At 38.1% G+C, this 14073-nt stretch overlaps 1 protein-coding gene across 1 annotated transcript in view; it reads right to left on the reverse strand.

Annotated features, from left to right (window-relative positions):
* Positions 1–14073, reverse strand: part of LRIG3 (leucine-rich repeats and immunoglobulin-like domains 3) — a 70068-nt gene that overhangs the window by 18893 nt on the left and 37102 nt on the right. Inside the window, exons 4-9 of the mRNA XM_006859507.1 lie at positions 8539–8670; positions 6889–7032; positions 5685–5828; positions 5228–5371; positions 4631–4774; positions 3631–3711 (exon numbers count right to left, since the gene is read on the reverse strand). Coding sequence (XP_006859569.1) covers positions 3631–3711; positions 4631–4774; positions 5228–5371; positions 5685–5828; positions 6889–7032; positions 8539–8670 — 789 coding nt within the window. The remainder of the gene's footprint in view (positions 1–3630; positions 3712–4630; positions 4775–5227; positions 5372–5684; positions 5829–6888; positions 7033–8538; positions 8671–14073) is intronic.

The following is a 14073-nucleotide window of genomic DNA, read 5'->3' on the forward strand; positions in this document are numbered from 1 at the left end:
TTTACACCCTCGGAAACCCTGTACAGGGTCGCTATGGGTCGGAACTGACTCGACGGCACTTAACAACAACAACAACAACAACAGTTCAATTAAGGTAACACTATTTCAGTCTTTTATTTTTTTTATTTTTTAGGAATAGGTAGGAACTTTATTCCAAATAAACTGTCTCAGAACTATAATAATTACAACTGGCAATCTGTTGTTGTTAAGTACTGTAGAGTTGGTTCTGACTCAAAAATTCTGTTAAGGTTTTCAAGGAGCAGCTAGTGGGTTTGAACTGCTGACCTTGTAGTTCGCAGTTCAGTGCTGAACCACAACAGCACAACTGGTAATAGTTATATATAAATACACCAGAGACTTGTGGGAAACCCTAGAGTGCTGATATTAGTTGGAACCAACTTGCCAGCACTAACAACAACAAGGTTCTATTGAGGAGTACTGGTATGGTGTTATAGGATGAAAACTGGACTGCTAACCACTGGGTGGCAGTTCAAACCAACCAGCCACTTCTTGCAGACTCTACAGGGTCACTGTGAGACTGAACCAACTCAACAGCACTTAACAACAGCAACAACAAGGTTACATAATGACTAGATATGTTTCCAACACTCATCTGTCAAGTCTGTAGTATTGTGGTAGTTTGTGTGTTGCTGTGACCGAAAGCAATGCCGCTGATATTTTAACTACCAGCTGGGTCACCCATGGTGGATAGGTTTCAGTGAAACTTCCAGACTGATGAGACAGACTAGAATAAAGAAGAGAAACACTACTTCTGAATGGTTAGCCACTGGAAACATTATGAACAGCAGAGGAACACTGTCTGACACAGTGCCGGAAGATGAGCCCTTCAGGTTAGAAGGCCATCAAAATACAACCGGGGAAGAGCTGCCTCCTCAAAGTCCAGCTGACTTTAATAACGTGAATGGAGTTAAGCTTTTGGGACCTTCATTTACTGATAGGACACAATATGAGAAGAAACAGCTGCAAAAACATCCACTAATCATCAGCAATTCCATCAGAACATGGAAGGTATTAAATAGGAATCTAGAAAAATTGGAAGTCATCAAAAATTAAATGGAACACACAAAGATAGATATTCTAGACATTTGTGAACTGAGATGGAATGGTATTGAACATTTTGAATCAGACGATCATATTTATGGTTTACTATATATCCAGAAAGACAAAGAGGAATGGTGTCACATTCATCATCAAAACAGCATCTCAAGATCTATGTTGAAGTAGAATGCAGTCAGTGATAGGATAATATCCGTATGTCTCAAAGAAAAACCAGTTAATACCTCTACTATTCAAATTTACACACCAACCACTGAAGCCAATAATAAAGAAACTGAAGAATTCTACCAATTTCTTCAGTCTGAAATTAATCAAACATGTAATCAAGATGTGTAGATAACTACCAGTGAGTGGACTGTGGAAGTTGGAAAAAAGAAAAGGGATGCATAGCTAGAACATATGACCCTGGTGATAGAAACAGTGTTGATGACTGAATGACAGAATGTTGCAAGACCAATCTCTTATTCATTGCAAATACCTTTTCAACAACACAAATAGCAACTGCACATGTGCACATTAGGAGATGTATACACAGGAATCAAATTAACTACATCTGTGAGAAGAGACAGTAGAAAAGTTCAATGTCATCAGTCAAACCAAGGTCAGGACTAGATTCTTGAACAGACCATCAAAGGCTTCTAGACAAGTTCAAGATATAGTTGGAGAAAATTTAAACAGATCCACAAAAGCCAAAATACGGCCTTGAGCATAACCCACCTGAAATTAAAGACAAGCTCAAGAACAAATTTGATGCATTAGACACTAATGAACAAAGATCAGAAGAGCTGTGGGATGACATCAAGAACATGACACATGAAAAAAAGTAAAATGTCACTAAAAAGATAGGAAAAGAAAGAAAAGACAAAAATATATGTCAGAAGAGACTGAAACTTGCTCTTGAAACATAGAGAAGCTAAGGCAACTAAAAGAAATGAAGTAGTAAAAGAGCTGAACAGAAAATTTCAAAGAGCAGCTCAACAAAACAAATCTAGGCTTCAGTATGGATTTTAATTCAACGTAAAGAAAATAAAATCCTCACAACAGGACCAATAAGCAACATTATGATACACAGAAAAAAAGAGTGAAATTGTCAAAGACTTTATTTTGTTTGGATCCACAATCAACACTCATAGAAGCAGCAGTAAAGAAATCAAAGAACTTACTGCATTAAGGCAATTCCGCTGCAGAAGATCTCTTTAAAGTATTAAGGAGCAAGGACATCAGTTTGAAAATTAAGGTGCACCTGACCCAAGCCATGTTATTTTCAATTGCTTCATAATGCAAGGGAAAGTTGGACAATGAATAAGAAAGATTGTAGAAGAATTGGTGCATCTGAATTACGGTGCTGGAAATGAATATTAAGTATCATGGACTGCCAGAAGGAGAGTGGAAGTGCTCCCTAGAAGTGAGGAGGGCAAGACTTCACCTCTAGTTCTGTAGTCGGGTGGGACCAGTCTCTGGAGAAGGCCATCAGTAGAGCGTCAGTGAAAAAAGGGAAGACCCTCAAAATGAGATGAGCAGACACAGCAGCAGCAACAATGGACTCAAACGTAACAACTGTGAAGATGGTGCAGGACCAGAGGACTGTTTTGTTCTGTTGTGCACTGGGTCGCTACTATGTTCTATACTGAATTACTTGATACCTACGTCAGTATTATCAGTAAATACTAGATCATAACATTTAAAAATTCCTAAGAGTAGAAAGCAATGTATCAAGTTTCAAAATGTTGATAGTAATTACACTAACTTTCATACAAAGATAATCCCCCAAAAGATGTTAAAATCAGCTACACAACTAAAGTGTTGAATGAAAGTATTTTACCAAAGGACAAAAAGCTAATTAATTTACATCTTGTATAATGGTACACATTGCATTAGGCAAATCTGCTGCATAAGACTTCTTTAACGTGTTCAAGAGCAAAGACATCAGTTTGACGACTAAGGTGCGCCTGACTCAAGCCATGGTATTTTCAATAGTCTCACTCGCATGTGGAAGTTGGACAGTGAATAAGGAAGACCATAGAAGAATTGATGCATTTGAGTTATGGTGTTGGAGGGGAATATTAAAAGTCCCATGGAATGCCAAAAGCACAAACAGATCTGTGTTGGATGAAGTACAGTCAGAATGCACCTTGGAAACCTGGATGGCCAGACTGCATCTATCATACTTCAGATATATTATCAGGAGGGACCAGTGCCTGGAGAAAGATACCAGGTTTGGTAAAGTGGAAGGTTGGAGAAAAAGAGACCTCCAACGAGATGGACTGGCATAGTGGTGGCAGCAATGGGCTCAGGCATAGCAATGATTATGAGGTTGGAGTGGGACCACACAGTATTTCCTTCTGTTGTGCATAGGGTCACAATGAGTCGGTGCCAACTAAATGTGGCACCTAACAACAACAATAATGGTACATATTTTGGGAAATGGCAACCCAATTATGCACCTATTTCATAACTCTTCTAGATGCAAAATTGTGCAACTGACTCTAAGACACATTTGTTTTTTTTTTTATATCTAAGAGTGAGCCAAATTCTGAGACAAATCACACTTACAGTCGCCTCAGTTTGTCAAGCCCAGAGAAAGCTCCATTCATGTCTTCAATAGTCCAGGAAATTTCATTGTTCTTCAGATCCCTAAGTAAAAAAGGGAATGCTACTGACACTTGTGCCAAGTGCTTACAAAAGACCTGTGCATTTGCCCTAAAGGTGTAAGCAGCAATCTAGGTAGCATGCCATGTGCAATTCCTCATCATTTCCCTCATCATCTCCAGCCCCTTCAAGCCATAGGAAACCTCTTTACCTTCTACCCCACTTCCCAAATCAGAACAGTTGACCAACACAACCTGGATCCTATTAATTTCTCTATCAAGATGACTAGATTCTGAGACACTTGAATAGTCTGAAAAATACATTAAACTTTTAAAATGCTGTTCCAACCACACACGGAGACATTTGCCAAAGCATACAGCATGGCTTTCCATTATGTAATGTTTCAAATAGTGAATGAAATAGACGTTTCTGACAGGACAAAAATCAAAAACCTATTGCACAACATGAAATTAACATTTGAGAGACTTCGCAAAGGTCAATTAATTCAACTCTCTCTTCTTTCTCTTATGATAGAGGCCAGAACCTGGATATAACTAGCATTCCAAACAGCCATCTTCTTTTGCTGGTTTTTGCATATCCTTTTTCTTTCCGTAATTTTTAATCGGCATTGTATACACCCTCCCCCCCACTCCTCCACCCCCCCAAAAAAAAAGGTTAGGGAATGTAAAATGTTTCCTTCCTAAGCAGTTACCAACTTCCTGTATATCCTGAGAGGGCAACTGTAATTACCAAAACAATCTGATCATGGTCCTTTTTAATCCTTTTAAGAATCACAGATGGATGAAATGGACCTATTTTAATCAAACTGATCTGGGAAAGATTAAGACACTACTTCTGAGACTGTACACATTTCCTTCACAACAAAGGAAATATGCTTGCAGAAAAGTGGGCACATTTAGGAGCCAATTATGTTCATGTACAGAAAGCAAAATGTGTAACTTACAAAGTCTTTAAACTAGAAAGTCCCCGGAAGGCGCAATCAGCAATGTAACTGACTTTGTTGTTCCCAATGTGCAGTGTGTTTAGTAAATTCAGGCCAAGGAAGCTTGAATCATCCAACCTCGATAAGTGATTGAAAGTCAGGTCCCTGCAAAGAAAACAAACAAACAAACAAACAAACAAAAAAAACAGCAATACTTCCTTTTATTTTTTAATTCATCACAATGACTTTTTTTTTTTTTTTAACCTAAAAGTACAGGCAATGAAGTACCTTAATAATCTTTATTTTAAAAGTCTGCCCTCTTAATAATGCTCAGGTCAACATGATTTTTAATAATAGTAATTAAAACACAACACATTCTCTTGCTTTGAACAAGTCAGCATTGCTTTTAGCCAACATGTCACAGAACTTAAATGGTAGAGTCGGCTTCAACTTATCACAACAAAAAGATGGCTAAGTTGCGTGTGAGTATGAAAACAAAATAACAAAAGCTGTCACCTTGGAAACTTTGTTATGAAAATTTCACAGATCAATGGTAAGAAGCTCATGCTCTGGCAAGATCCCTGCTCTCAGACCTGAGGAGAATAAAAGGCAACTCACAGCTCACTGAGTTTCTGGCAGAACTCCCAGGCTTCAGGGCTGATCCTGTTGATGGCATTTTGGCTAAGATGAAGTTCCTGCAGCATCAGCAAGCCGTAAAGCCAGCCTTTGGTAATCTCTGTTAGGTTGTTATGGTCCAGCTGCCTACATTTACAAGAGGAACCAACAGCAAGATCAAAAGTTTATTATCTAGCCTCTTCAGAGGAGACATATGATTACAACCTATTGCATATTCTTATTGTTACAAGATGGTTAGCTTTTAATCTATGAGAACATCAGCAAAAACTAGCCAAGTGCTTATAAATCCTCAATCACCATGACCTGAAATGAAACTAAATATTACGTTATAAACCGCGTTAAAAATGAAGAGATTTTAATATAGAATTTCACACTAGAGTTACTGAATGTGCACAGAGTGATCGATGATCATATCCATTTGCATGATATACACACTTACAAGATTTCCATGTTGCTCAGTCCCCAGAAAGCTCCATCCATAAGTCTTGTTACTCCATTTCTTTGCAATTTCAGAGACTTCAGAGCACCAAGCCCTTGGAATGTGAGTCCATCTATGTTTTTAATTTTGTTTCGGTTCAGTTCACTACATAGGAGGTTACAGTCAGACAGTTAATTTAAAAATCAAATTCTGGATTCAGTTTTTTTAAATGTGGCATTGTTACCATATAGCAATCAGTAATAAATTATATAGGTTTTAAATTTCTAAACAGTTTTATTGAGAAAAAATTCAATTTACTAGTAGTGAGTAAATTTCCTTCTGAAATGAGAGACGTCTTTTTGGACTAATAAACATTGCCGCTTAATGTCTAATCTACTGCCCACTCAAGTACAGATGTAAACTGTTACTTTATTTGCTTAATCCTTGATTAATATTTGTTTTTAAATCATCCAGAATGGGAACACTGAATTTTACATTCAAATATGAGCTCTTTTTAGGAGCAGGGTCATCAAATTTATCCTGTTCAATCTGCTTTAAAAAGTTGGCTTTTATCTTTCAGGATTTGTTTTATGTTGACTACTATTCCTTTAAGACAAACTGTAAAATGTAAACCTTAGTTGCACATTGGACTCATCTGGGGAGTTTTAAAAATTACTGAAGCCTGGATCCTACCCTCAGAGGTGCTAAAATAATTGGTCGAGGGTGTGGCCTGGTCATCACTGGATTTTAAAAGCTCCCCAAATGCCTGTTTGTAATGTGCAGCCAAGGTTGAAAACCACTATTACAGGAATCTGTTCACAGATCATTCTACAATTATTAATGAGACAGTTCTTCACAGCCACTTAAGCTATCAGAGCCTCCTAGAGTTGTCGGTATTATTCTCATAAAGCACAGCTGTTGAGGGTCCCCATGATCTGTTCAGTGACACAATGAGGTCTTTGTAAGGATACTGTTCAATGATTACACTGTGTACTCTTTCAATAACAACCTAATGTGTCTTGTCAGGCAGAAGCCTGCAGCACGTAACTTTTAAAGATTTTTTTTTTTTTTTTCTGATTCAGAGATTCTACGACTTTAGCTCTCTAAGGAGAGGCAGTCACAACCTTGCTTCTAAATTCCTTTTACCACATTTTAGTTTTCAGGAGGTCGATGCTGAGGGGACATAACAAGTGAGGAAATAATATGTAAGAGGCATCTTACTTACAGGTGCTGCAGTTGGGGCAATTTAAACATCTTGGGTGGGATAGCCGAGAGTCGGTTCCTGTTCAGCTTCAACACCAGGAGAGTGTTGGCCAAATTGTCAAAGCAGCCAGGCTCCATGGATGTGACTCGGTTGCTGCTAATATACCTGTGGACAGTGTGGAGGTAAGCTCCTGTCTGGTTTCTTTGAGAAGTTAAAATGCACACACTCTGCAACATAAAGTATCTCCAGAGACTCTAACCATCATTTGTCACACTGGACACTTACACAATAATTACTATTTAGTCATGTGAACATCAGTCACCACAACTCTGAGACCAGAAGAACTAGACAGTGCCCAGCTCCCACTACCAATCACTATGAAAGGGATCACCCTTCAGGTCTGGAAAGGAACTCATCTATTGTGGCCCAATTTTCAGTCAAGCAACGGAAAGCTTTACAGGAAGGGTACAACAATACTAGCAAGGAATGATCACTACAGAATGGCCATTCAAAATCAAAAGGACAACATTTTCCTCAGGACAAAGTTGACAAGGGATAGGAGGTGGGTAGGATGCAAATAGGAACTACAGGGAGGATGCAGGATAACTATTACTGCATGAAGTGATCACTGAGATGAAACACAGTGTAAGATTTGTTGAACATACTGATGATCTGGTCTGTAAATCGTCACTCAATTCACAATAAAAAGTTAAATAAATAAATTTTTTACTATTTAGCACCTGTGAATCAAAACTGGTAGAAATTAATACATACTGTTGGGAAACAGTCATTAGAATATTTAACGATTATAATAAATTGTCAGGTGTTTATCTTTCTATGGAATGCATTCATTAATAAAACATGTTGTTGTTGTTAAGTGCTGCTGAGTCGATTCTGACCCATAGCAACCCTGTACAGGGTTTCCAAGGAGCAACTGGTGAGTTTGAACCAGTTCAAACGACTTTGTAGTCTCTGACACATTAGCCCAGAGCACCACATCATTATAGCGGCATAATTTTTATTATTTTTCAAAGTAAAAGCATATGTTACCCCAGGCAGTTTTTCTAGCAGGTAAAGGACTCCTGGTGTTGTGCTGTAGGATCAGCGTTGGACTAGACAGTTCAAACCCACCAGCTGCTCCTGTATAGGTACAGGGTCACTATGAGTCAGAACTGACTCAATGGCAAAGGACATTTAGGAGTCCTGGTGTGGCACTATATGATAAGCACTGCACTACTAGCTGCAAGATCAGCGGTTCAAACCCTCCAGCTGCTCCTCAGAAACCATATATAGAGGGTCATTCATTATAAGTCAGAAACAACTTGATGGCACTTAAGAACAACAAAGGACATTAGATTTTTTTAATCCAAAGTGTAAGGATAAAGAGAAGCTTGTATTTTATGGCAGGCAAAACATAAGTCAATAAAAATGCTACAATTCTGGATCTACCAGTAATAGTACAATAGGCTGTTTATTAAATTTAAGGTTTATCTTTTCATGACAACACCGTATTTTCATTCATGTTATTATTGCTGTTAGGTTCCATGGAGTCAACTCTACCTCATAGCAACTTAAGTATATACATTATAGATATATAAAGGAACCGTCCTAAAAATCGTTACTACCAATATTCTCATTACAAGTGAAAGTGTTACAGAAAACTTCACTTACAGATACTTAAGTTGCAAGGATGGAAATGCCATTCTAAGTGATGAAATATTGTTGTTGCTCAGGTCCAAAGTTTCAAGAGACTGGAATTGTTTCAGATGCTCAGGTAGTATTTCAACAATTCTGTTTCCGGCCCTGTAATTTAACAACAGCACAGATAACAGGGTTAACGGTACAACAATCTGAAAGCATACTTATTTTCTATTTCCAACATGTTCCTTGGAAATATGAAAAACTCATTTCTCTTAGGAGAACATTTAAATGTCAAACAGCAATACCACTGACCCTAGAATTTTGCATTTAAAAAAAACAAAAAACAAAAAAAACCAGTTGCCACTGAGTTGATTATAACTCTTGGTGCCCTCATGTGTGTCAGATCAGAACTGTCCTTAGATAGCGGATAAGTGCATTAACCGTGTGCACCCAAGGACTTGTGTAAAATAGTAACACACAGTATTACAACACGTGAAAAGCATTCCTATCCAGTTCTAGGGTAGGTGTTTAACAGCTGTGGTCACCTACTAAATGCTATGCACTTAGGGAATGGATAGTTTGATTTTTTTTTTTTTTTTTTTTGTTAGTGGTCTCTCTTCTTCCTCATCTTATTAAATGCTATGTGAAGTCTGGAGCTGGAATATTAGGCATTCATATATTGTTGTTGTTAAGTGCCATCGAGTCAGTTCCCACCCATAGCGACCCTGAACAGGGTTTCCAAGGCTGTAAATCTTTACGGGAGCACAAAGCCTCATCTTTCTCCCGCGGAGTGGCTGGTAGTTTTGAACTGCTGACCTTGCGGTTCACAGCCCGATTCGTAACCACTACACTACCAGAGCTCCTTATATTAGACACCCACTATTTCTTCTTTTTGGTTTCTAACCAACTTCTATTCTCTTGGGGAGTAGTCACAAAACAGGTGACATGAGAAAGTCCTTTCCTTCAAGAAATAGGAACTTTCAGTCTTCCAAACCACAGGACATGTTTCAGAGCTGTGGATATCACAAAAATATTACAAAGGAAACAATCATGGGCAGTGATAAGATTAACATATTTTTTAATTGATAGGAGTCTTAAATGCTTTAACCACCAGAACTGTGTTGTCCAATGTGGCAGTCATTAGCCACAAGTAGTGATTTAAATTTAAATGAATTCAAATGAAATACAGTTTCATTCCATAGTCACAACAGCCACATTTCCAGGGCTCAGTATACACATGGGGCTATACTAGCATATACTGAGTATACGCTAATGGCTTTCACACCGGACACTGGGGATGTTCTGTTTGTTCAGTACTGTACTAAGTTATAAATAAGGGACGAAGAGAAGCAGAAAAAAGCAGCTAAGTGAAAGCACTTAAAAAGTAATCAATACCACAGCTCCCAAGAAGAAATTCAACTTGAAATGACACTCTTGCTAGAAAACAGGAATCAAAGTGATATGCAAGCAATTTAAATTGCCACATTCGCTTGAAATTAGACCATGCAACTTGGTCTTTTTACACCATCATTTTGCAGGGGCAAATAACATATCAAGGGAGAAAGGATGCAAAGATAACAGTTGCCCACAAATCAAAGAAAAGCTTTCTTTTTACAATCCAAGGGAAAATGCAATAATCTGAGCCCCTTAAGCAGAACACTATATGCGATACAAGTGACCCATCATTTGTCTGTTAGTTTGTTCTACTGTAGTGGTGTAGCCTTGTGTGTTGTTATGATGCTGGAAGCTACGTCACCAGTATTCCAAATATGTCCACCTCAAAAACAAAAACCTACTGCTATCAAACTGACTCTAACTCATAGCAACCCTAAAGAGACTATTTGTCTTCACAGGAGCAAGCAGCTTCATCTTTCTCCTATGGGTACCTGGTGGGTTTGAACCTCTGACCTTACGGTTAGCAGTCCAATGCTGATGCCACAGTGCAGCACACCAGGGCTCCATTTAACACACCAGCTGTATCAAACATGGTGGACAGGTTTCAGCAGCGCTTTCAGACTAACACAGAAGGAAGACAGGCCTGGAAATGTACTTCTGAAAAACTGGCCACTGTAAACCTTGTGAATAGCTGCAGACCATTGCCTGATAGAGTTAGTGCTGGAAGATGAGCCCCTCAGGTGGGAAGGCACTCAAAATACCACTGGGGAAGAGAGCTGCCTCCTCATAGCTAAGGTGGACTTACTGACGTGGATGGAGCAAAGCTTTCAAGATCTTTATTTGCTGATGTACCATTATTCAAAATGAGAAGAAACAGTTGCAAACATCCATCACTTCTCAGAATGTAGACTGTACAAATCTAGAGAAAGTTTAAAATAAATAAAGGTAATACTTGAAGATTAATATCCAAGGATTAGTGAGCTAAAATGGACTGGTAATGGCCATGGTATTTTGGATACTCATATCATCTACTCTGCTGGGAACGATCAACTATAAAGGAGCAGCAATGCATTCATTGTCAAAAGCACATTTCAAGATGGATGCTGAAGCACAACCCTTTGAATTATAATCTTCTTTGAAGATACATGGATATTAGCTTAATTAATATGACTATTATTCAAATTCATGAACCAACCAATAATGCCAAAGGTAAGGAAATTGTAGATTTTCACCAACTTCTGCAGTATGAAACGATTAAACATGTAGTCAAGATGCACTGATAATTACTGGTGATTGTAATGCAAAAGTTGGAAATGAGGAAGGATCACAGTAGCTAAAAATATGGTCTTGATGACAGAAACAATGCTAGAGATCAGATCACATGACAGATTTTTAAGACAACCTATTCATTGCAAATGACTTTTTCAACAACATTAGCAGTCACTATATACATGGACATTAAGGGATAAAATACACAGGAATCAAGTCAACCTCATATGTGGAAAGAGTAAAGCCAGGGGTCGACACCATCAATTGCTCCTATGTAAATTCAAGATGAAGTTGAAGAAAACTGTATCAAGTCTGCAAGAGACAAATTACAACTCTGAATCTATCCTGCTTGAATTTAGAGAATGTCTCAGGAATAAACTTGACACAATGAACACTAATGAACAAAGACCAGACCAGTTGTGGAATGACACCAAAGAAACATACATGAAGAAAACAAGAGGTAATTAAAAAGACAAGGAAGAAAGCAAAGACAAAAAATGGGCACCAGAAGAGATGCTGAAATTTGCTCTTCAACCTAAAGAGTAAACTAAGAGAAGGGAAGGAAAGATAATGTAAAAGAGCTAAACAAAAGATTTCAAAGGGCAACTCAAGAGACAAAGTATTATAATGAAGTGTTCAAAGACCTGTAACTAGAAAAACTAAAGAGATAGTCACTCTCAACATTTCTCAAGCTAAAAGAATTAAAGAAAAAAATCAAGACTGAGTTGCAATATTGAAAGGCTCTATGGGCAAAATGTTAAATGACTTAGGAAGTATCAAAAGAATATGGAAGGAACACACAGTCACTGTGCCAAAAAGAATTGGTCAACGTTCAACCATTTTAGGAGGTAGCATATGATCAAGAACCAATGTTATTGAAGGAAGAAATCCAAGCTACACTGAATGCTTTGGTGGAAAACAAAGCTCTAGGAATTGACGGAATACTGGTAAACAGAAATGTTCAAACAAACGGATGAAACACTGAAGGTACTCACTCTTTTATGCCAAGAGATTTGGAAGACAGCTACCTGGCCAACCAAGAGAGATCCATAGTCATGCTAATTCCAAAGAAAGGTAATTGAATAAAATGTGGAAATTATCGACTAATAATGAACGGTTGTTTGAACTGTAAGATCAGTGGTTCAAGCTCACCAGCTGCTCCTTGGAAACCCTATACAGGGTCGCTATGGGTCGGAATCGACTCAACAGCACTTAACAACAACATCATTAATATTACAAGCAAGTCAAATTTTACTTAAGATCACTCAAAAGTAGTTGCAACAGTACACCAACAGTGAACTGCCAGAAATTCAAGTCAGATTCTGAAGACTGTTGATGTCTGATGGATCTTGGCTAAAAGCAGAGAATATCAGAAAGATGTCTACCTGTGCTTTACTGACTATTCAAACGCATTTAACTGTGTGGATCATAAAAATTTTAGTATAGCACTGCAAAGAAATGGAATTCCATAACAACTGAGTTGTGCTCATGTGGAATATACATACAACAAAAGGCAGTCATTCAAACAGAACAAGGGGATACTTTCGTGTTTACAGTCAGATATGGTGTGTGTCTATGTTTTATCACTTCACCATACTTATTCAATCATTCATTGAGCAAACAATCTGAGAAGCTAAAGTATATAAAGAACGGGGCATCAGGATTGGAGAAAGCTCAATCTGTGATACACAGATTACACTTAATTATTCATGAACATCAATGTCTATATCCTTCAATATGGATTACATCTCAATGTAGAGAAAACAAAAATCCTCCAAACTAGACCAATAAAGTAACATCATTATAAATGCAGAAAAGACTGAAGTTGTCAAGAATGTCATTTTACTTGGATCCACAGTTTAAGCCCATGAAACCAGAAGTCAAGAAATCAGATACCGTATCACAACAGGCAAATTTGCTGCGAAAGCCCTCGTTAAAGTGTTAAAAAGCAAACTTGTATTTCAATAAGTAAAGTGCATGTGACCCATGCCATGGTGTTGTCAATAGTCTTATCTGTATGTGAAAACTGCACAAAGACTAAGAAAGACAAAAGAAGAGTTGGTGTCTTTTAATTATGGTATTGGTGAAGAATGTTGACTACACCAACTTCCAGAGGAACGAACATATCTGTCTTGGAAGAAATACAATAGAAAGCTCTTTTCAAAGTGAAGAGGGCAAAACTTTGTCTCACTTTGGACATGTTATCAGGAGTGACCCATCCCTGAAGCACGACTTCATGTTTGGTAAAACAGTCAGTGAAAAAAAAGGAAGACCCTCAATGAGCAGAATTGATGGGTTCAAACATAACATTTCATTCTGTTGCACATCAGGTTGCTAGGAGTCACATCAAAATGTGATTGCACATAACAACAAAAAAAAGTCATACAATAGTGTTTATTCTATACATCGCTGCTGTTGTTGTTTGTTGATGTTGCTGTTATGTGCCATGGAGTCGGATCCGACTCATAGTGACCCTGTACAGGGTTTCTGAGACTGTAAATCTTTACAGGAGCAGAAAGCCTCATCTTTCTCCCGCAGAACAGCTGATAGTTTTGAACTGCTGACCTTGCGGTTCACAGCCCAATTCATAACCACTACGCTATCAGATGGATTCAGAAGAGGCCGTGGAACTAGAGATATCATTGCTGATGTCCGATGGATCTTGGCAGAAAGCAGATAATATCAGAAGGATGTTTACCTGTGCTTTACTGACTATGCAAAGGCTTTCGATTGTGTGGATCATGACAAGCTATGGACAATATTGAGAAGTATGAGTATTCCAGAACACTTCATTGTACTTCTGAGGAATCCGTACCTAGACCAAGAAGCAGTTGTTCGAACAGAACATGGGAACACTGAATGTTTTAAAATTGGGAAAGGTGTGAGACAGGGTTGTATTCT

Source organism: Chrysochloris asiatica, unplaced genomic scaffold (genome assembly GCF_000296735.1).
Source record: "Chrysochloris asiatica unplaced genomic scaffold, ChrAsi1.0 scaffold00033, whole genome shotgun sequence".
NCBI classification, from domain to species: Eukaryota; Metazoa; Chordata; class Mammalia; order Afrosoricida; family Chrysochloridae; genus Chrysochloris; species Chrysochloris asiatica.